The sequence below is a fragment of the Paramormyrops kingsleyae genome, chromosome 8, assembly GCF_048594095.1.
Source record: "Paramormyrops kingsleyae isolate MSU_618 chromosome 8, PKINGS_0.4, whole genome shotgun sequence".
NCBI classification, from domain to species: Eukaryota; Metazoa; Chordata; class Actinopteri; order Osteoglossiformes; family Mormyridae; genus Paramormyrops; species Paramormyrops kingsleyae.
In genome coordinates, this window is record NC_132804.1 from 17,077,173 (window position 1) to 17,100,221 (window position 23,049).

At 47.2% G+C, this 23,049-nt stretch overlaps 3 protein-coding genes across 6 annotated transcripts in view; all 3 read left to right on the forward strand.

The window, feature by feature from the left end:
* Positions 1 to 1,506: 1,506 nt before the first annotated feature.
* pa2g4a (proliferation-associated 2G4, a) lies at positions 1,507 to 11,162 on the forward strand. Of its 2 annotated transcripts, none has more exons than XM_072715333.1 (17): positions 1,507 to 1,723; positions 2,982 to 3,110; positions 3,296 to 3,401; positions 3,985 to 4,054; positions 4,180 to 4,272; positions 4,418 to 4,481; positions 4,566 to 4,644; positions 4,759 to 4,837; positions 4,920 to 5,053; positions 5,154 to 5,248; positions 6,311 to 6,438; positions 7,025 to 7,078; positions 7,203 to 9,057; positions 9,763 to 9,853; positions 9,954 to 9,980; positions 10,572 to 10,594; positions 10,839 to 11,162. In XM_072715333.1, the coding sequence occupies exons 1-13, from the start codon at positions 1,639 to 1,641 to the stop codon at positions 7,260 to 7,262; spliced, it is 1,176 nt and encodes a 391-aa protein (XP_072571434.1). In that variant the 5' UTR covers positions 1,507 to 1,638; the 3' UTR covers positions 7,263 to 9,057; positions 9,763 to 9,853; positions 9,954 to 9,980; positions 10,572 to 10,594; positions 10,839 to 11,162. The 2 variants fall into 2 exon arrangements, with proteins under 2 accessions (XP_072571434.1, XP_023688775.1); XM_023833007.2 differs by having other exon boundaries at positions 7,203 to 9,009.
* Positions 11,163 to 13,889: 2,727 nt separating this feature from the next.
* Positions 13,890 to 17,784, forward strand: zc3h10 (zinc finger CCCH-type containing 10). Of its 2 annotated transcripts, none has more exons than XM_023831393.2 (3): positions 13,890 to 14,163; positions 14,493 to 15,811; positions 16,509 to 17,784. In XM_023831393.2, the coding sequence occupies exons 2-3, from the start codon at positions 14,645 to 14,647 to the stop codon at positions 17,013 to 17,015; spliced, it is 1,674 nt and encodes a 557-aa protein (XP_023687161.1). In that variant the 5' UTR covers positions 13,890 to 14,163; positions 14,493 to 14,644; the 3' UTR covers positions 17,016 to 17,784. The 2 variants fall into 2 exon arrangements, with proteins under 2 accessions (XP_023687161.1, XP_023687152.1); XM_023831384.2 differs by having other exon boundaries at positions 13,890 to 14,123.
* A 4,370-nt stretch (positions 17,785 to 22,154) lies between these two features.
* Positions 22,155 to 23,049, forward strand: part of esyt1b (extended synaptotagmin-like protein 1b) — a 32,271-nt gene continuing 31,376 nt past the window's right edge. Inside the window, exon 1 of one of the 2 annotated variants that reach the window (XM_072715335.1) lies at positions 22,155 to 22,851. In XM_072715335.1, the coding sequence (XP_072571436.1) occupies positions 22,489 to 22,851 (363 nt within the window). In that variant the 5' untranslated portion in view covers positions 22,155 to 22,488. The remainder of the gene's footprint in view (positions 22,852 to 23,049) is intronic. The other variant, XM_072715334.1, reaches the window with a different exon arrangement.

Here is a 23,049-nt window from a genome sequence, read left to right on the forward strand (position 1 = left end):
CTTGGTCTTGATACCCTCCGGTCTCGGCAATGTCTTGGTCTCGGTTTAGGCGGTCTTGACTACAACACTAATTGTAGTGGACATTTTGTTTTTGCATCTATCTTTTCACTGATGTAAGGAAACATATTTTTTCCTGTTGTACACTAAAGAGGACATGCTGTGAAATTAAAGATAAAAATAAATTTTAAAAAAATCTAAATTGTAAGATGTCTTATTTCCTCCAAAGACAAATAACTTAAAATTGATGAACACTTTTTTCCTTGGGTCTCAGGAGGATATACACCTGTGGTAATGAGTCTGAATGAAACACCTGAATTCAATGATTAAAAGGTCTGTCCTAATATTTTGTCCATATAGTATGTATTCAAACAGTTGAGGATGAAGCATGGGATCAGGACCAAAGCCATTTATCCGTGCCGACCAGCTATTGCACTGCTATGGATAAAATTTGCTAAACTGAGAGGCTAGCAACCAAAAATGAAGGCAGACATTATTAAAGAATATTCAGAAACTCACCTCGTGCCCCGCAGTTTTAAAATTACTCACCAAAGATCCACAAAAAAAAGTTTGGAAGACAGATCAGTGTACCCAAGATGGCAGCTGCAGGTTCTGTTTTCACTCTCGGCTGCCCTCTGCTGGTAGTTTCAATTTTGCCTCTCCTGGTCAATGACGTAAACTATGACAAATAGAATTATCCTGTTTACAAGGATACGCCTCAATTCATCTCATCCTCCTGTTTGCTGTTACTAAGCTTGCATTTTGTGATTTTCCTCAAAATCTGAACAAGTCCAGATCTTCACCCATGCAATGTGCCTGTGAAGTATTGAAAAGATCAGGCAAACAAGTTCTGAGTAATCATGCTGACAACATCAAGTGTCTGAACTAACCTTCTCTTTGATATCACTATTGAGTACTCCTTCAATTTCGCTGTGGTTTGTCTTTTTGAGTTAAAGTGCTAATGGGATCAAACATCTGAAATGACTCCTTTTCTTACCATTACTATGTGGTGTGCTTCAGTACAAGGCAGGGAAAACCCAGTATGGGGCATCAACCCACTGCTGGGCACATTCATACACCATTTACGCACATGGGCAATGCCAATTAAATTCAGCATGTTTTTAGACTGTGTGGGGGCAAACTGGAATACCCAGAGGAAACCCCACGATGACACAGGGAGAACATGCCAATTCCACATACATGGAGATTTGAACCCATGTCCAAGAGGTGTGAGGTAATCGTGTTAACCACAGTACCACGGTGCCATCCCAATTATGATTATAATAATAATCGTAATAAAACAATCGGAATAATAATAATAATAATAATAATAATAATAATAATAATAATAATAATAATAATAATAATAATAATTCTCATCCCATTCTCGGTTCCACGACTCAGGGGAACTTATGATAACATGAATACCGTTGCAAGTTTAAGAACTACAATCGTTCCCAAGATGCCATGCTCCTTTTGGCGGTTGACTATCGCAACGCAGCGTGCGTAGTCACGCTGTGGGCGTGACCAACTCTGGGCGGAGGAGGCTGGGCCGAAACAGCGGAGTTGAGCCTGCCTCTCCTGATTGATCCCGCGGCCGAAGCGTTGATAGAAAGTTGCTCGAGAGAACGATTCGGAAACATGTCCGACGACGAGCAGCAAGAGCAGACCATCGCCGAGGACTTGGTTGTTACCAAGTATAAAATGGGCGGCGACATCGCCAACCGTAAGTGAATGCCAGCTGAGTTTGACCGGGAGGACGGTGGTGGCGTTTTCCCCGGTGCGAGGTGACCCGTAGGCGAGCAGCCGGACCCTGCCGCGGCCATGTGCCACGACGCTGGGGACGCGCAGAGCCACCTAGCTGTGACGGCGCAAGGCGTGCAGGGCGCACGCTGATGGCCGTGCTCCTATTAGCGAGGTGGCGCTACCCGTGAGATCCGCCAGATAGGCGCGTTATTGCCGGCGGGCTGGTAAAGGAGGCCGCCCGACTGGCTTGATCACCTGCATAGGCCGTCGCCGATCCGTTAGCTCCAGTGGAGCACAATAAGTTCGGTCGACGTCTGGCTGCTACTTCATTGAAGCCGGGTTTAGTGCGGCCGGTTTCCGCCTTGCTAGTAGGCGGCCGGGCAGATGTGAACCCTGCCGGATTCGGCCGCAGAAATGGCGCTGAGAAAGCTCTTCAAGTCGACCGGCGGGACAGGAGCGTAACCTAGACGACATACTGCGCCGTCCATGCAGCACATGATCCACTACTGGGCTTTCAGGCACATGGCGGTGAACAAGGTGCATCGGACTTCTGTAAGCTGCGTTAACCTGCAGCCTCGGGCGGAGGGGAGACACGTGGTTCGGCAGGGGTACACGCGGGCCCTCTGGGAGCGCGTTTGTTTCTCTGGTGCTTAAGTACTTTTCACGGGTAGATAGTACAATTTCCAGGAATGACACGAGGTCGCAATTTGTGACCCCAACCCACGCACATACACCCGGGATGGGTGGGGGTGGCCGGTTGTTAACTTTAATCTCACCGGATAACGCTGGTGCTCACTTCATACCACTGAGAACCTCCGAACTGTTCACTGTTCCAAATATCAAGTTTTATTTAATGATCGCTTGCCTTTTCAAGAGCAAATTTTTTTCTGTAACCTATCCATATAATTATGGAGATTTGGATCACATGACAGTTACTTTATTGTTGGTGTCTCGTGTATAGAGACGTGGGCCTTGGTGTTATTCTTGGGACCAGGTTTCAAGAATGCATTCCTCTGTCGTATCTTTAGGCAAAGTTTGTTACTTGAACTAGGTTATAAAGAAGTATGGATGACTCTAGAAAATGTTTTGAAACGTTAAATGCAGGCCAGGTATGTTTAAATGTATATTAATAAATAGTGGCGTTTGGTTTGTACTCAGCATCATGTACACCATTAAATTAGAGTAGTTAAACCTTTTTTCCGGTCGTTCTGACTTGTACCTTTGCTGTCCCCGTCTAGAGGTCTTGCGTGCTGTGGTGGAGGCAGCCGAGGCTGGGGTGTCCGTGCTCAGTTTGTGCGAGAAGGGAGACTCCCTCATCATGGCTGAGACCGGGAAGGTCTTTAAGAAGGAGAAAGAGATGAAGAAAGGTGAGCAGCACACATGGGGATCTGGGTAATTATGGGATGGTTAGATGTACGGGGTCCTTATGGCAACAGGTGCGCTTCCTTTGGGGTGGATTGCGGAGTGCTGCTGTTTCTGGCTGTGTCTGTTCTAAATGCTTTGTAACACAATAACTTGGGCCTCTCTCTGGTGTCCGGTCCCCTCTCTGCAGGCATCGCCTTCCCCACCAGCGTGTCTGTCAATAACTCTGTATGCCACTTCTCCCCTTTGAAGAGCGATCCTGACTACGTGCTGAAGGATGGAGACTTGGTCAAAATGTAAGCACTCGTTTTACACCCCCCTCTTGGTCATCACCTGAGCTGTGAACTCTGTATGTGTTGATTCCAGTCGTCATGCATGACCTAGTCTTACAATGTGCGGCTCTGTTTTCACATATTCTTGCATTTATCCACATTCCATGCTATTGCGTAGTTTGGGTCATCACAGTATACCAGCGCTCTTCAACTCCGGTCCTGGAGAGCTACTGTCCAGTAGGTTTTCTATCCCACCTGGCTTCTGATGAGCCACACTGGTTACTGGTATTTACCTGAGAACAGGTGTGACTAATCACAAGCCGGGTAGGATAGAAAACCTGCGGGACAATAGGTTTCCAGGACCGGAGTTGGAGACCCCTGCAATACACCATCACAGTGCAGATTTTAACACTTGTGCTGTTGATGGTGAGAAGGATTATTAGTTCGGTTTGTGGCATTTTAATTCTTTTCCAATCTGTACACTTGAAGGCAAGTTATTTAATAAAGTTTGCCATCCATCTTTCATTCCTCCAAGTGTGTGTAGCCATTGACTTTCACTCGGTGTCTGAAATGGCTTAAACTTTTCTCTCCCGCTTTCTCTCCTCAGCGACCTCGGGGTCCACGTTGATGGATTTATCTCTAATGTGGCTCACAGTTTCGTTGTTGGGGTGACCAAGGTAGGCCACAGGGATTTGCGTGAGGGAAGGGCCTTCTCTGAATGGCCTGTCCCCGCTGCTCCTGTTGCATTGTGGTCTGTACTTACTTACTTCTCCTAAATCATGCTTTAATGCCTTTTCTGTAGGAGGCCCCAATTACAGGCCGAAAAGCTGATGTGATCAAGGCAGCCTACCTCTGCGCAGAGGCTGCACTGCGCCTGGTCAAACCTGGAAACCAGGTAGATTCAGAGTGGGGTTCTGGGTAACTGTGTAGCCACCCGTGACTGGGATCTCTGTCCTGATTATATGTTGTCCAGATTCTCTTTCTATGATGTTTTTTTTTTTTATGTTGATTTGCCTTTTTTCCTTTTCCCCCCCCCCCAGAACACACAGGTGACTGAGGCCTGGAACAAGATCGCCCAGTCCTTCAAGTGCACCCCCATCGAAGGTGTGTGTTGCAGAGTGCCGCCTTATCACAGACTAGCTACTGTAGCTACTTCATATAAACACTGCCTGCTTTTCCCTTTTCCAGGAATGCTGTCCCATCAGCTCAAGCAGCATGTTATCGACGGCGAGAAAACCATTATTCAGAATCCTACAGACCAACAAAGGTGATTCAGGAGGGTTTGGCTTGAGACGGCTGCCGTGTGGATAGTACTGTAGGCCTGCTACTGCAGTCTCGTGTTGAGTTATTCTAATTGGCTGATGTCGCCTTCCGTCTTCAGAAAGGACCACGAGAAGGCGGAGTTTGAGGTCCATGAAGTATATGCTATCGACGTCCTGATTAGCACCGGCGAGGGGAAGGTGAGGGACTGTGCACATCTCCCTTCGCCATGACATGCAGACCGGCATGCTGAACCCTTTTTCCTCTGGCTGACTTCCCCAGGCACGGGACGGCGGGCAGCGAACCACCATCTACAAGCGCGACCCCACCAAGCAGTATGGGCTGAAGATGAAGACGTCTCGCGTGTTCTTCAGCGAGGTGGAGCGCCGGTTCGACGCCATGCCCTTCACTCTCCGGTGCGCTCTCCTCATCATTACTCCTTCGGGTCCACCTCGCTCTCCCCTGCCCCAAAAATAACTCTTGATTTGCCTTTGCTCTTACACCTCCCACCCCCAGGGCGTTTGAGGATGAGGGCAAGGCCAGGCTGGGTGTGGTGGAGTGTGCCAAGCATGAACTTCTGCAGCCCTTTAACGTGCTCCATGAGAAGGAAGGTGAGGTGCACTGCTGTGGCTACTTGGGGACACTGCCTTACTGTCGGAGGAAATGTCACATCAAATAATCACTGTTTTGGTCTCAAGCTGAAACATATGAGTCTAAGATGTAGTGTGAGTTTGTTTAAAACCGCTCGTAGAGTGTCTTGCAGATAATTATTAACCAGGCGTTTCCATCCAGGGTCACCTCACAACTGGTGCATTGTATCTTAGGCTGGATTATCAGTTTTATGGGGCTTTTAAATGCAGCTTGATTAATTTCAGTGCGGGAAAGGAGTCTTAGGTGTTTATGGTATCATTCGTAGTGGTATCAGGAAGCTCAGTATCACCATCCTGCCAGAACAGTCTCAGAACTGAAGATCACGTAGATGTAGAAATGTTATGTGTGGCCAGGTGTTCCTCTGAGGAGGGGGGGGGGGCTTCATTTTGTTAGACCACCCCAGATGGCATTTGTTGACTGGAGACAAGTCAAGAGACAAGAGAGGGTCTAAAACATTGTCCCCCTGGGAGGATACTTAGCGTGATAATCATGCAGCAGTAATAGATGTGGTCGTGATGTAGGTGCCTGTACCATCTTGATGTTAGTTCCATTAAAATTGTGTGACAGGCAAACACACATGGCAGGATTCCTGGGCTTCTGGGGTACAGTGGGTCTGGGGTATTGGAAAGGTTGGTGATGTTAGGTGGCTTTGAACCTCAAGACTGTTGCTACACAGAATTAATATGGCTGGGATCACTGGGAGCTAAAATAATACAGAATATATCATTTTATTAAACGTTTCCATATTTCAGGTATGTTTTGTTCCCCCAGTTGCCATAAATTGAGGAAGCATACGTTTGCCTAGAACCAACACAGCCCTCATTTGGTCATTACCATAGAAGCAGGAGAGCAGCTGGCTGTCCCGTGGCCAGTAGCATGCTATTCTGGGAAGCTGTGCTTTCATAAGTACTCGTACTAATTTTGATTTTAATACGCTTCAACATCTGCTTAAGAACTGGGACAATCTGAGTCTTTGCTGTAGGACTCCTGCACCTTGTGTGACTGTCTTGCCATTCGTCTAGGAGAGTACGTGGCCCAGTTCAAGTTCACGGTGCTTCTGATGGCCAACGGGCCCCTGAGGATCACCAGTGGGCCCTTCGAACCCGAGCTCTACAAGTCTGAGCACGAGGTCCAGGACCCAGACCTGAAGGTGAGGACACGGGGCGCCACGTGGGGAACCCCTTTGGAGCGGCCATCTGCCCTCGCGGCGCTGTCATAACTTACTAAAGGATGGTTTACACTTACTCTACACCTCAGCCTGACGCCTGTACTTAAATTTCTGTGGAGGTGTGCATTAGGCGAGAGCGGGGGGGGTACATGGCTACGCTGCTGCCTACTGTGTCGATTCCATGCAGAATTGTATGATATGCCCAAGGGGGGCAGAATTGAGGCTTCGGTGATTTTGGTGGGTGTGGATCCCTTACACCGTCAGTATCGCCTTCTTTTAACCGATGGCAGCCAATAAAGGAAAATGGGGTTATGCCAGTCTAAGTCCCACCTACCACATGCTTTAGAACAGCATTTCTTCCTTCAGTATCTCTTGTACCACTAAAGGCCGTTTTTCTCGATGAACATTGCAATGTTCCTTTCTTTATAAATATTAAGGTTAAATGTCCTGCGGATGCTCTCCACGTCTTCCGTTTTCAGTTGAATTATGAGCGTCTCTGAATTAATAGGTATCTCCTTCAGTACATTTTAGAAGGGGTTCACCATTTCCAAAACCTTCTCCCTTTCAGGCCTTGCTGCAGAGCTCGGCCAGTCGCAAGACGCAGAAGAAGAAGAAAAAGAAGGTACTGGAAGCCAAGCCTTCGGCAGTAGAAAGGCTTGACTTTAAACCTGGCTGGGTGCTCTCTTCTGCTCTGCTCTTCTTGTCACCATTTTCATGGCCTGATCTCCATCTTTTATCCCTCCCAGGCTTCCAAGAACGCAGAGAATGCTACCGGACAACCGGCTGAGGAGAACGAGGCTGCGTAATCCACTGTGCCTCGCTCGCTCCCCTCACACACAGACACACGCATACTTTCCAAAGAACTGAGAAATCCTGTCTGCCCCATTGCAAAGTTCTTTAACCCTATTGCATTATATTTGTTAGCCACCGCTACATAATTAAGCTTGAGACAGTTTGAGTTTTCCTAAAATGTTCTTAAGCCTCTGACATCATTTTTCCTAATCAGATTTTATCAATAAAACGGATTTAAATTACATTGCTATATATTTTTTTTTTTGGTCCATAAAAACCTTCCATGTCGCTGCTTCGCCTCCTTGATAAAGCAATGCTTTTGGAGTGAATAACAGTGTAATTGAACAGCAAAACCTAAATTTTTTTTTTTTTTTTTTTTAAGAAGAAAAAAAAAACTAAACTTTTACAAGTTCAACCCTATGCCATAAGTGCTTGAATTTAACTTGATGACTGAAACAATTTATAATCCAGAAAAAAGACTAGTAATGTAAGACTTATGGAGAGCAGATGTCTCTAGCTTGTAAAATTATGTTGCGGAAGGTGGCCCATGGCATTTCGGGCATTGTGATGCTGAAATTAATTGCCCTTACCCAAGACAACCACAGCAGCACGGAACCTTTGAAGGTGAACTACACAACGGGACTGTGACTTACTGCCATCAAACCCCTGACTAGACGTTTCTTTCTGTTGATTGGGACCCCCCCCCCCCCCTTTACTGAAACATGTTGACCAGTATCTGTCCCCTATCATTTTCTTAAAGGAATACCTCACTTGCAGTCATTGTCTCTTACAAATGTAACAATCATAAAGCCCCTGACTTTGTGAAATCCTATTGTGTTCTCTTTTCTTTGGACAGAAATACAGCATTTGTTAATGACATGCTCGTTTGCAAAATGGATTTTGTTTTATGCCTTCTTTCCTTTTGGTAAATTTATGCGGTTTATTTGTGTTGTGTCCAGTGTTGTACCACAAACGCATGTATTTTCGCTCTAAAAATCCTATAACCAGTAAATATCAGCCCTGCAAGTGCATAATTTGGACATGCACACTGTTGCTTCAGACCCGTTTTCCACATCTGTTATGTATTAGTTCATAGGAATGCCACGGATTGACAACCCCAGTATGTAATTCACATACAATTTACTAAAACCGACCAGTGGACAGAATTGGCGTCACGTATGTTCATGCACATTTTCCAGTAAAGGTGGGGATTTATTACCTGTCCTATAATGTCCAAGAAGTATATGGGATTAAATGAAGTAGAAATAAAAGCAACTGAGATTTAAGACCGCCTTGAATGAAATTCATGGTGTCTGGAAACGTGCGCAATTTCTTGGGTGTTTTCTCTTACCTCCGGTTTTTCCGTGTTCTGTATGGTAGAGCTTATTTAATGTCCTCAAAAAAACTAATTAACATTTTATTTTTATTAGGGGAAGTGGGCTTTGAAGCTGCTGTGTCTTGGAAGATTTAAAAAAGTAACAACAACCCTATCTTTGTGTTTTGTTAGTTTTGTAGGTTATTTTCGGTCTTGACTGACAATTGGAAAAGTAATAAACTTTTTAATAACAAAACTATCTTGCATACATGTGTGGTTTATTTACTGGCATAAACTGCGTATTATTAATGGTTTGGACACTGGAAGCGAGTTATGTGAGTGGTGGTTAGTGGTTACAAGATGAAATATGGGATGTTAAATTTTCGTGGGTTCAAGGCTGTATGCATGGTGAAAACGAGGGATGGCTGTCAAACTGAAGACAATTGGTATGTTAGTGTTTCTATTTCTGAGGGATTATTACAACCAAATTAAAAGTAAGTAAAAAAAAATAGTAAATACCTTGCTAATGTGAAAAGATCAGACTATTATGGAAACCGGGTAGACATAAGAGCGGCGTTCTTTTTGTCGGTGAATTGTTTCTTGATCTTTGCAAACGTATGCAACCACACAATGGCGATAGTTGTATTCTGACAGTTTAAAAAAAGTATCACATAATATTTAACTAAATGCTAAACGCATAATATACCATTCCTCTTCCCATCACTTTTTCCTGGTTAGGGTCGCGAACGTGCTGGAGCTCGTTCCAGGCAGCATAGAATACAACGGAGGGTTACATCTGGATAAGAGATCAGGGGTGAGTTTCCCGAAGCCTTCTTAAAGCTATGTCGTTCGTTAGTTCTATCTTTTAACACAGAACTTAAGAACGACGTAGCGTTAAGAACGCTTCGGGAAACTCACCCCAGAGCAAATACTAGCACACTCTTAACACAGTCTTTATATATTACGTGCAATATAAAGACGCCACTTCACATAATGCTTTGGACTGTTGGAGGAAACTTGTGGGTTACTGGAAGAACATACGACTCCACAAACAAACCCGGGATTAGAATCAAACCTTCAGCCCAGGAGGTGAAAGACAAGACTACGTTCCACAAAGCCATTGTGCTGCGTAAATAATTGGGCAAAAGATGATGTCAAGTATTCTCCACGTGTTCTATGTTGCGAACTCCATTTCCCAGAATGCCATCTGGCCATGTGACGTGCATCGCGCGTTAAAAGCTGTCGCCTGCAATAATTACGTCCTCTTGGAGTTGGTGCCATCTTAGGAAGGTGAGGAATTTATCCCGTTGCTAAATGAATCCGAAATAATCCAGCTAAATTAAGCGCCATCCATTGTATTTTTTAACTAAATTGCTTTTTTTCTTTACAGACCCATCTCCACGACATGCGAGCGAAGGTAAAATACGAGTTTTATTGTGTATGGTTGTCCTTAAATGATTTCTCGTTAGCTTCAGGGGCTTTTGCTTACGGTGTAATCCTTCTCACTTCTCTTTTAAATATTGCTATATTTGAACTCCAACGCAAACGTCAAGGGTATATTTTGCGTGAATGCGCCTCAATGTGATAGTCTTTCAAATGTATCTTGCGCTGTTCAGCGGGGTCCCGATGTGTCGCCGTTGTGTACATCGATAGTGTACTGAAAGCGCCTCACTTGAGGCCGATCTCTGATTTACTGTAGGCCTTGCATTCGCCACTGCGAATAATCTATATGCGGCGTCACTAGTCGGCTTCGTGCATGTTACGATTCCTTATCCGTGCACTAGTAGTCTGGGTCCATTTCCACGCTACCGTGGACCCGAAGCGTATCGCTGTCCGTGCGGCCTGCCGCGCCGTGCCAGGCCCCGCGTGCACCGTAGAGTCGCACGTGTTTAAAATGGCCTTAAGTATTGCATGTATAAAGGTGTATATTGCCTTGATGCCAGACTGAACTTCGCAGTTTTGTTAAAATGTGCACCAGTGTCATCTAATGTAATGCTTTCTGTTTCAGTGGAGAAAGAAGCGTATGCGCAGGTAAGCAACCGATTTTCTATGCTCGATTTTCTACCACGGAATTCTTGATAAATCAATAAAGGATTTATCATTGTTTATCAAGAACTGTTAGGCTCCAGACTTCTGTGACCCTGCATAGATAGACTTACAACCGTAATCTTCAAAATGTTGTAGTAGATTGCAATTTGTGTTGCCACTATTAACGAAGTCATTTGTGAAGCTGCCCCTCTGAGTGGGTCCCTGCTTAACCTTATTTTCCTCGCAGGCTGAAGCGCAAAAGGAGAAAGATGAGGCAGAGGTCCAAGTAAACTGGCCCCTCCATTGCAGCTGTGGCCTTCCTACCCCCATATCCTCGTGGTCTTCGTGGAGCTCAGCAGTGCCTGAACACCGCTGCCGACTGGCGTGTGCCCCTCCCCCCGTGGAATTTCAGGGGCCTTGATGCTGCATACCTGCACAGAATGAGGACCTCGGCGACCCACTGAAGGACCTGAGCGATTTCACTCACCTTTTGCCACCCTGGACTCTGGCCAAATATTCATCACAGTTGCTTTGTATGGAAAAATCCCAATAAAATGTTTTGGTTTGTGAACCAATTTGGCATGTTTCTTTTTGTGTTTTTCTTCCACATCATGGGAGTGGCATATCTGCGCTGTCAAACGGTATACCAATTTGTACCCTTGCTTGTCACTGGGGCTGTGCCCTCAAGGGTCTGCCAATTGTACCCTGAGTGTAAGTAATTGTACCTTTCAAAGTACAGAAATGGACTGTGAGGAATATCTGCAAGGTACAAACATTAATTGATGGTACAAAATGTTCCTTGTCCATTTCTGTAACTTAACAGGTACATTTACCCATTGACAAGCTACAAATTGGTACTTGTTCTGACAATGTAGTACATGTGACTCCCCTTGGTTTTGTCTCAACTATTAAACTTTAATGCTGGATATTACCTGGGAGGCAGGAGGGTGAAGAGTGTGTGTGAGGTCCTCCACAATGCTGGTGGCTTTGTGGATGCGATAGGTGTCTGTGATGGAGGGAAGAGAGGCTCCAATGATCTTCTCAGCTGTTCTCACTATCCGCTGTAGGGTCCTGAGATCCGATACGGTGCAGTTTCCATACCAGACAGTGATGCAGATGCTCAGGATGCTCTCGATAGTCCCTCTGTAGAAGGTGGTGAGAATGGGAGATGGGCTCTCCTCAGCTTTCACAGAAAGTAGCGATGCTGCTGGGCTTTCCTGTTTATGGAGCTGGTGTTGAGAGACCAGGAGAAGTTCTCCACCGGGTGAACACCAAGGAATTTGGTGCTCTTGACGACCTCCACAGAGGATCCATTGATATTCAGTGGACAGTGATTGCTCCGCGCTCTCCTGAAGTCGACAATCATCTCTTTTGTTTCGTCCACATTCAGAGACAGATTGTTGACCTTGCACCAGTCCATTAGCTGTCGCACCTCCTCTCTGCATGCCGACTCATCGTTCTTGCTGATGAGACCCACCACGGTCGTGTCATCTGCGAACTTGATGACATGGTTCGAGCTGTGCATTGCTGCACAGTCGTGAGTCAGCAGAGTGAACAGCAGTAGGCTGAGCACACAGCCCTGGGGGGCTCCAGTGCTCAGTGTGGTGGTGTTGGAGACGCGGTTTCCAATCCTAACCCTGGGGGGCTCCAGTGCTCAGTGTGGTGGTGTTGGAGACGCGGTTTCCAAGACTAACGTCTCTCAGTCAGAAATTCCAGGATCTAGTTGCAGAGGGAGGTTTCCATTCGTACATATTTGTCCTTATTTTCCAGGTGGGTGAGGGCCAGATGTAGGGTGGTGGAGATGGCATCATCTGTTGACCAGTTGGGGCGATAGGCAAACTGCAGTGGGTCCAGAGAGGGGGGCAGCACGGTTTCAATGTGCCTCATGACGAGCCTCTCACTTCATCACGACGGTAGTCGTTGAGGCAGGACACTGAGGACTTCTTTGGCACGGGAACGATGGTGGTGGCCTTGAGGCACAATGGAACGACAGCAGTACTCAGTGAGAGGTTGAAGATGTCAGTGAGGATATCTGCCAGCTGGTCTGCACATTCTCTGAGCACTCTTCCAGGGATGTTGTCTGGACCAGCAGCTTTCCGTGGGTTAACTCTGCGAAGAGTTATCCTCACATCAGCCATGGTTAGACACAGAACCTGGTCGTTGTGAGGAGTGGTGGACTTCCTCACCATCACGTCGTTCTGAGCATCGAACCGTGAGTAGAAGTTGTTCAGCGCAACTGGTAGGGAGGCATCACTAGCACAGGCAGGTGTTGTCATGGGTATTGCACTGCACTTGTCAAATGAAGGTCAGAGAGCTGCTGATTTTCCAGCCTTCCTTTACGTTTGAGCCAGTGTGAAGTCTCTGTAGCCCAATTAGAATCGGTAATTATCAAAGTGACTACCTGGGAACAGGAAGGCCCTCCAGCGCATCATCACATACCGCATCACAGCACGGTACCCAGGCAGCACCTGAGAACAGGAAGGCCCTCCAGCGCATCATCACATACCGCATCACAGCACGGTACCCAGGCAGCTCCTGAGAACAGGAAGGCCCTCCAGCGCATCATCAGTACAGCCCAGAGGATCACTGGCTCACAGCTTCCTACCCTGGAGGAATCCCTCAGAACTTGCTGTAACTGCAAAGCCAGGAACATCTGCAGTGACACCACTTCACCCTTCTGCCATCTGGCAAGCACTGCAGAGCCCTGACTGCCTTCTACCCCAAATCACACTGCTAAACACACTGGGCCCACTCCCCCCTCTCACAACAGCACCAGACTGAACTGAACTGAGACTTAACCACACTACACACAGCAGACACTACATACACTTTAACTGTTTTGGTTTAAGCTAGGGCTGGGCGATATAATATTGATATGATATCGCCCAGCCCGAGTTTCAGCCATGTTGACTGTATGCTAATGCTGCTTTCCCACTTATCTCAGTACCTCCTTTGCATTCCCTGTAATCCATTATACCGGGCAATATTGCTGTTTCTGATAATTTCATGCAGTATCAACTGAGGCTTTTCTCAGCTGCAGTAATTTATCTCCTCCAATGATTCATGTGTAATATTCCTCCTATACTTTTACACCGTATAGTGTAATTGCTATGTGTTATTTATTTTAATCTATATTCTTTTTTCCCCTGAAACGTTCTTGTACGGTCTTTATTGAGGCTTCTATAGAAGGATCCAAACGTCATCAAACTGTACTCGTACAGCGGCAAATATTCAGCTGCTACTCCATTTTGCAATATGCAGTACCGGAGTACAACGCATGAGGCCAGCAGATTTATCTTTAGCTGTTACGGCGAACGACGCGGCCTAGTTGAGGTGTTTTTCTACGTCTTTCATAAAGAGCGTCGATGGGCTTGGAGGACCTCCAGTATAGTCTTTTTAGTGGGAGTGACGGTTACATTTGTTTCAGAAATCTAATAGTAATATTATTATAATAATAATAATAATAAAATCAATAACCATGCGCCCGCAAAAGTAACTCTCGCCTCCCGCCTGGACGACGTACAGCGGAGCGGTAAGGTCGGGTGAGGATTAACCAGCGTGCGGCGCCCGAGGTGCGGGCCCAGGTGCCGTCGCGGCATCGGTGCTTTGGCGCTGACCGTTTATCGTCCAGAAATAGCCCCCGGTCCCTATGCGCTATTAATGCTATTCTTATCGGTGCGGTTCATGTTTGTGCGTTGTTTTCACTAAGGCGTCTCTCGTTGGTTAAGTGTAAATTGGTCGAATTTCATACGTGTCTGAAACATCTCACAGAAAGCAGTCGGTTTGCACTGTTTAGTCCCTTTTTGCATAGGTACTTGCACCACCGCGGCGACGTGTGTATACACGGCAGTTTCTTGGATGTGCTCGGTAGTCCTCTGATGTGTCTTTATCCTCTCCGCAGGTGCTCGGAGCAGAGGTGACGGAGGACCGTAGAGCTCCCGATTCGCAAGGGGAAACGACACATATGCGTGACTGGTTTCAGTGGCAGACAGGCGAACCGTAACCCACACTCACACATGTGTGCTGTGTGCCCCCCACACCGGGCCAAGCGCCATGCCTGACCGGGACAGTGCCTACCTGTCAGGCGGCGGTGGAGGAGGAGGCAGCGGGGCTGGAGTTGGGCTTGGTGTGGGGGAGGAAGGGACAGGAGCAGGACTGGTTGTGGGGGCGGGAGAAGGCAGAGGTGCAAGCGGGGGAAGTACTGGGGGTTGTGGAGGGGGAGGTGCTGGGGTTGGGGGTATGGGAGGAGGCGGGGCACTGGGGAATGGGACTAGCTGTGGGGCCGGCAGCAATGGCGGCCTGGGCTCAGGGATGGGCTTGGACGGCGTCTGCCGGGACTTCCTGCGCAATGTGTGCAAGCGGGGAAAGCGCTGCCGCTTCCGGCACCCGGACTTCAGCGAGGTGCCCGATCTCGGCGTGCAGAAGAACGAGTTCATCTTCTGCCACGACCACCAGAACAAGGAGTGTGTGCGCTCCAACTGCCGCTTTGTGCATGGCTCCAAGGAGGACGAGGACTACTACAAGAAGACGGGCGAGCTGCCCCTGCGTCTGCGCGGGAAGGTGGCAGCCGGCCTGGGCCTCTCCCCCACGGACCTGCCGCTGAGCCGCGGGGAGGTGCCCATCTGCCGGGACTTTCTCAAGGGCGAGTGCCAGCGAGGGAATAAATGTAAATTCCGCCACGTCAAGAAGGACTATGAGTACGATCCGTCCCGGGGAGGGGTTGGGGGTGTCATGGGCACGGGAGTCAGCGGGATGGTGAGTGTGGGTGGTGTCGGGGGGGGCGGGGTAGGTGTGGGCGGTGGCATGTCGGGGTTGGTGGGTGGTGGCGGTAATATGATGGGCATGGGGTGCCCGAGTTTGGGCGGCTGCAGGGATCAAGGTGTGTCCGGCGGGGGGGGCGGCGGCGGCAGCAGCCTGGGCGGCTGCATGTCCATGGGACCAGCGGGGCCGCGACGTTTCGACAGAGGCCCGTGCTCCGTGTATGACCCCCTGTTCGAGAGTGGCCTGTTTGAAGCCGGCGTCTTCGAGGCCCCTGTGGACCACACGGCCCTGCAGCTCAAGAGGCGCAGGCTGGAGGGCCTGCGTCTGGCGGACGGTGGCGGCGGGGGCCACTACGAGCTAGGAATCCAGGCTGCCCTCCCCCCTCGCCCCCTGGAGTACAGGTTTCTGGAAGAAGAGAATGCGCTGCTGAGGAAGAGAGTGGAGGAGCTGAAAAAACAGGTGACTCGATGGGGGGCTGTGTGTGTGTGTGTGTGTGTGTGTGTGTGTGTGTGTGTGTGTGTGTGTGTGTGTGTGTGTACGTATGACACTGAGTGAGTTGCTTGATTCAGCCATAGAGACACAGCTCCAAGGATGGGATTTATACTACCATTCAAGAGTTTGGGGTCACCTGGAAATTTCCCATGGAATAGCCTTCATTTCTCAGATTGAGAATAGATGGATCAGTTTCAAAAGAAAGTTCTTTATTTCTGGCCAATTTGGGTCTTTAATCAAACCCACAACTGCTGATGCTCCAGATACTCAGCTAATCTAAAGAAGGGCAGTTTTATTGCTTCTTTAATCAGCACAGCAGTTTTCAGCTGTGCTAACGTGATTTCAAAAGGGATTTCCAATTATCAAGTTTGCCTTTTAAAATGACAAACACAATGTGCCTTTGAAACACTGGAATGATGGTTGCTGATAATGGGCCTCTGCATGCCTATGTAGATATTACATTTTTAGTCAGTTACAGTAACAATGTCTACACTGTATTTCTAATTTTAATCGGTAGGAAATTGCTTTTCTTTTGGAAACAAGATTTCTAAGGGACCCCAAACTTTTGAATGGGGCTGTATTTCCTGACAGGCAGCTTATTTTTACCAGTATTTTTTCTGTTTTTAATACGAGAAGTTTCTTATGAATATGCTTGGGTTTTCAGGTCTCAAACCTCATTGCCACCAACGAAGTTCTGTTGGAGCAAAATGCCCAGTTCCGCAGCCAGGCCAAGGTGATGACCCTGTCCTCCACCCCCACGCCCTCTGAGCAGAGCCTCGTGCCCCCGGTGGGCTCCATCAGCTCCTACAACCACGGCATCGCGCAGACCCACACTACACTGAGCAGCGCCGGCCTGCAGCCGCGCCCCGTCACCCAGCAGGACCTGGTAGCCCCGGCGGGGGCCCCCACTGCGCCTCCGTCCAATGCCGCCCCACCCACCGCACCCCACCTCAACCCCGAAATCACCCCGCTCTCCGCGGCCTTGGCCCAGACTATAGCCCAGGGCATGGCCCCGCCGGTGTCCATGGCCCCCGTAGCCGTGTCTGTAGCCCCTGTGGCGGTGTCCATGGCCCAGCCCCTGCCTGGCATCACCATGAGTCATGCCACCACCCCCATGGTCTCGTACCCCATCGCCAGCCAGAGCATGAGAATCACCACCATCCCTCACTGACGGACCACTGCGCCCAGCCCCCGAGGGGGGTTGACAGACACTAGGAGGAACCCCTCCCAGCCTGGTGTGGCTGACGTGTCCAGACTTATGCCAGTGCCAGTGCTTCCGCATTCTAAGGGATTCTGGACCAGTGGCACTTTTCCCGGAAGCACCAAAACAGCGATTGAAAGAGAGATTTACACAAAAAGTAGACGGGGAGTAGAGGTTCACCGAGTGATTGAGCCTTTTATTATTTTTTTGTTTTAATATTGTTTCGTTTTATTTTTGATTTGCTCTAAAACACGGAGTTTTGCACAGACGCAAAATAACCACATGGACATTCTTGCTTGCTGATATTGATATTGTTTGGTAGCAGGTTCAGTTTTACCCAATGATGTATAAAAAGATCTACAGACTTTTGTCATGTGGCAATAAGTTGATGAAAAGTCTCTATTGTGAGGCTACTGTATTTCTTGAAAACATGAGTTTTTCATACTTAAACCTGCTGTTTCTTTCACTCCTTTATGCACAGTTGCCCCCTGCACAGCAGCCTGTCACTAATCCATTTACACAGGAATCCTCTGCACGCACAGACATATTCTGCCTGTTAAAACAAATTTAAGCTCAAATGTTTCTGATACCGTGTTAAGTGACAGTTATTTTTTAGCCTTGCAGAGGATACAGTTATGGCAGGGGTCAGTGTCTTGGCTTATTCTGATAGACATTTTGATCAAAGGGCAAATTTTACCACGAATGTGGCATTTAAAAAAATAAAATGTCTCTTAAGCCAGTTATCTTTTTTCTCAATCAACAAATGTTTGTCTGTTTATGCATAGCTTGACGATCTCCCTGATTTAAAAGCTTGATGTGATACATATTTTAAAACTAACTCCTGAAGAACCTTTAAAGTCTGTTTATTCCGGTTTACGTGGGGTGATGCTGAGCATGCAGTAGTATTTGTAACTCAGTATTTTAAAATCAAGGTAATGAGTTGCAACAAAAACCCAAAGGGAATCAGATTTTTTAGTAGTGAATATTTGAATGCTGCAAGTTTTGGTAGCTGACGATCTGCTCACAGGGGCCCCTGCCTTCAACTTGCCACCAATTTATATTGCACCCCCACAGCTGCCCCTGAAGGGGTGACCAAAAGAGTGAGGTCGTGGATACACGCGGCTGAAATGAGCTTCCTCCGCAGGGTGTCTGGGCTCAGCCTTAGAGATGGAGTGAGGAGCTCAGACATTCTGGAGGGGCTCGAAGTAGAGCCGCTGCTCCTTGTCTAGGATGCCTCTTGGACGGCTCCCTGGGGAGGTGTTTGGGGCCTGTCCAGCCGGGAGGAGGCCCTGGGGCAGACCCAGGACATGGTGGAGAGATTATATCTGTTGGCTGGCTTGGGAACGCCTTGGTATTCCTCTGGGGGAGCTGCAGGAGGTGGCTGGTGAGAGGGAGGTCTGGGCATCCCTGCTTAGACTGCAGCCACCGACCCCGGAAAAGCAGCAGAAAATGGATGGATGAATATTTAGGTTTATTTGCTGGTTTGAATCCCCAACAAGCAAAGTACCACTGAAGTACCCTGAGCATGGTGCCGCCCCCAAGCACTGCTCCCCGGCCGCTGAATTACCTGCCCCCCGCTATGTCACAATGTCACGAATGGGTTAAATGCAGAGGACACATTTCGTTGTGTGCTGTGGTGTGTCAACAATGACAACTAAACCCCCCCCCCCCCCAACCTGATTTTGAAAGTAAGCCAGTATAAATTACTACCTGACAAAACAGCCTAAACTAGTTTATTATTTTAATGGATATTTTCAGGACAGTGCTTGATATTCAGTCTCCTTTTAATAAAACTCAGTTTCCTTCTGCTTATTAAATGCAGTGTCATAGGCAGCCTAGTGCTTTTTACCCCCGAGAGCAAAGGACAGCAGACACCCTGCATATAATAGAATAATGGTGCTTTATTGATCCTTTTGGGGAAATTCTCTTTGTGCTGATCCAGTCTTGCTCTCCATGCGACGCACACCGAGGTGAGCAAGGTCAGCCAATGGGCAGCATCCCTGGACCATTTGGGGGTTAAGGCTCCTCTCAGGGGCCCCAAAATAGCATCAGTCTGCCAGCCCTGGGATTTGACCTGATGACCTTCCAATAACTGAAACAGACCTGAATCACTGAGCCACAAACAATCCTAGTACATGGTACACCTCCCTTCCCACTGGGAATGAGACCATAAGGCACATGTCCACACACCAGCAATATAGAGAGTACTTCACTTAACTACTAGTAATGGGGATTCTGGCCCTTCTCCAGGCGCTAGGCTCATTAAATGAGCCGTCTCTTTCAGCTCTGCAATGACTCTTTGAGTGACACATGGGTTACATTTGCAAAATGAATTCATTCTCAGCATCATCTTCCTTAAAGCTGTGTCTTGCATTACTTTCATTAGGAAAACATTTACATATGTACTGTCAGGAATTAAAATTTCTTCATTTGAAAACCCAAGGATCTGCGTTCTTTACTATCAAAAGTATACAGTATAACAATTTCAAATATTAATAAACATTAATATTTAAGGCAGATTTGAAATGAGAAAAACAAATTGCCTCACTTTTCTGAGTCGGCTTCTTCTCTCTGAAAATTTGTCTGGTCTTGGAGCAGACACTCTCAGATGGGACTAAGGTTGCAGCTACACACAATCTTGCTTTTGTAACCTCAGTAATCGGGGGTAGACTACGGCCTTGCCCTTCGACCAGCTCAGAGGGTCAGCAATCCTCTCCCAGAGCACTGATTATATTCCATCCTGTGGAAATGGCCATCCATGAACGCACTGACAGTGTCCACTAGCTGCTTAACTTGATTTGTTCTTGCTGTTGCTCCTCGTGGCTGGTTTGCTGTAACTCCCTGTAAATCCTCACAGAGGAGAAGCATCTTTAATGCTATCATATGAGTAAGATTATTTTTATAAGATAATTTATATGATGATTCAATCCTGTAAGAGAGTTCACTAGGCTTCTTGATCAATGGAATAAATCACTGTATTATTTTACTATACTGTCATCATCATACCACCAGCATACATTTCTGATTTCCATAGTCACTTGCTTAAAGGGTTCCAGAACAGTGCATCCTTCCTGCACTACATCCTATTCTTCTTCTACCAGTAGGGGGCAGTGTGTGGATCAGTGGGATAAGCCTTTGATTGGAAGGTTGACGGTTTGATTGCATCCGTCGATTCCCAAATGTCACACAGTCTTGTTTGGGTCTCGGGGGTGGCAAACCCCTCTGCTGTTGTGCAGACATAAGCTTTTCTGCAGCTATAGTGCTCCTGTGGAAGAATCCCACAATGGCCTTCACTTTCTCCACAGTGGTCTGTTAGGACATCTTTCACAATCAAGTTGATTGTGTGAGCTAGACATGAATGATAAGTCCACTTCAATGTCTGGATAGCTTTGATTATATTTGCTGCATTATCACTAACTCAACAAGTCACTTCGTCATCAACCTTTTGTATTGTTCATTGAAGTGGCAAGTAACTGATATAAATTAGATGGTGGTTTTGGATGGCTAGCAGTCTATTGTCAGGCAAACCACAGACACGTTTTCATCCCTTTCTCACGGTGAAGACCCTGCTTCACCATAAATTCCTGGAATGGATGTTGCTGAGACGGTTTTCCGGATTGGCAAGACGGGCAGTGAATTTAGAGCATGGCAATATTTCCTAAATCCCTTGTCCTCTGCTATTGAGAATGGCTGCAGGTCGTTGGCCATAGTTTTTGCCAATATCTCATTAATCATCTTCTGTCTTGCGGTGGGTCATAGCTCTGAGATAAACTGCCTCTGGAAAGTTGTGAGATCTGTGATGAGCCTGATAACGTGGAGGCAGCAGCTAATTCGTCATGTTTCGTGGCTGCAGCCCCGCCCCCCCCAGCTTGTGAATGTTAACAGTACTGTTGAATGCGCCATTGCTGATTGTATATGGAGATTATGAGTTGACCCTCCTCGATGTAAAATTTTAGACTTCAAATTCTGTACTCAGCTTTTGCATTGCCAAAGTTGTTAAAATGTGTCCAAATGCTGCTATGTTTTGGTCATGCACTCATCATGCTGTCCTTGTGCAGTCATGTCGATATAACCACAGTGGCTTACACCCACTAGCCGGCTCTTACCGTCCATTTAAAGAGCAGACTCGTCCACGTGACTATTAACTACATGTTTGTGGTAAGACTGTGGTAGAAAACATGCATTAACCTGAAGAGCATGGACGATTTTACCGGACATATGAAATGCTATTTGATACGCATAATAAAGTGAATTAAATTAAATTATATTGCAAAGCTATGTTCGAAAATGTGGCTTGTGTTAGCTATTTTAATGTGCAATAATAATTTTTGTAAATGTATTTATTTATCTTTATTTATGTGTATTTCCGCGTTTCACCGAATGATTGGGCTCTCTCACCTTTCACCACCTGGGAGAAAAGCTTAAAGTCGCCTTTGCTGAAGAGAACATGCAAACAATAGTGACAGAGTCAGACGTGGCCAGCGGCAGAAACTGATCCCTCAACCGTGGAGATGAGAGGTGACAGTGCTGCTATTGAATCAACAATGGAAATTAAACTAACCAGTAGAAATTATTTTCTACACTCACTTTTTATGAAGCGATATTTAAGTCAAATATTGTTTCTGTAAACCTCCGTACAGTTCTCCAAGTAGAGTATTTTTTACATTAACCATTCAATATTATAATAATTGAGTAATCTGTATCTGAATCGTAAATCAGGGAACATACCCTCTTTACTGCGCATAAAGAGACAGTTTACAGAAATTTGTTCATCGGACCCACTTGTTCTTCAAACGTGAGAGTAAATTAACATGGATTCTGTACATAGTACATACGTTTTATTAGACTCGGGAATCCTCCCCAGACATCACCGAGTTTTCCTCTCTGATTATTTTTCTAACTGCTTTTATGGTAAAGTGAGATTTTCTGTCTTTGCAGCAGCGTACGGCGCATCTCTGTTAAGTATTCTTACTGGAAGACGACAATAGACTGTTTGTAGTATTTCGGCTGTTATAAAACTCCGCGAACACCTTCAAAGCGGATGAGCTGGAGCCCTTTGCTGCTTCTAACAGGCGTGTCATCGCAGCCAAAAAGCGCGGATCCGGAAGAAAAGATCCCGCTGTTCGGCGGCACACCGTGTGCCAGTCTACGCAGTAATACGCGCTGGGCGTGTTTCCGCTGGGGTCCTGTAACGGGACCGTTACAGGACAGAGTCAGACAGAGTCAGTGCGGGAAGGTGTGCAGATGTTCACTCTCTGAGTGCGAACCACACGTCCGTCCTCCACTGTTTCGCTCCTAGTATGCTCGGCTCCTATGCCACGTTATAAAGTTGCAGGCGTTTTGCGCTGCATGCCATTTTAATCAGGAGCCCAGTGTTTTTTGGGTATATCCGCTATCTGAGAAGAGTTTCGGCTGAGGTTGGTGGAGGAAAAAACCTACTGCGATGCCTGGCGAGGAAGCAGGGCCGGCCGAGCGTAAAGGCTCCGAGTCCACGGACACGGTTCTGCCCGAGAAGAGCGACACGAAAGTCGCAGGAGCGCAGCTCCCCGTTGCCAGCCGGTTCAACTTTAAGTCCGTCCTTTGGACCTTTGGGAGGTGTCTGTCCGCCCTGTTGCCCGTGTACCTGGCTGGGTATTACAGGATAAGCACTGGCCTGCTAGTCTTTGGGCTGACGGTCTACACAGGCTGGAAACATGCTCGGGATGCGAAGGAGGCTCGTCTGCGCTCCGCCATGCAGTCCCTGGAAGACGGACAGGGATCAGAGGACGGAAAAGCCCTGCGCACTTCGCAGCATTTCCCAGGATCGGTACGAGTCCAAAGCCGCATCGCTGCGTTTTTTTGTGTCCAGTTATCGCTCTGTGTATCCAGCCAAGGTGAATCATTCTGCTGCCATTGAAGTACTTGGTTTTTAAACGCACTGCCACGAAAAGTATTTTTGCAGTCATTTATTTAATGAAAGGAGCTGTTAATGTGTATCGATTTGTGAATTCAGGTTTTTCCCGTA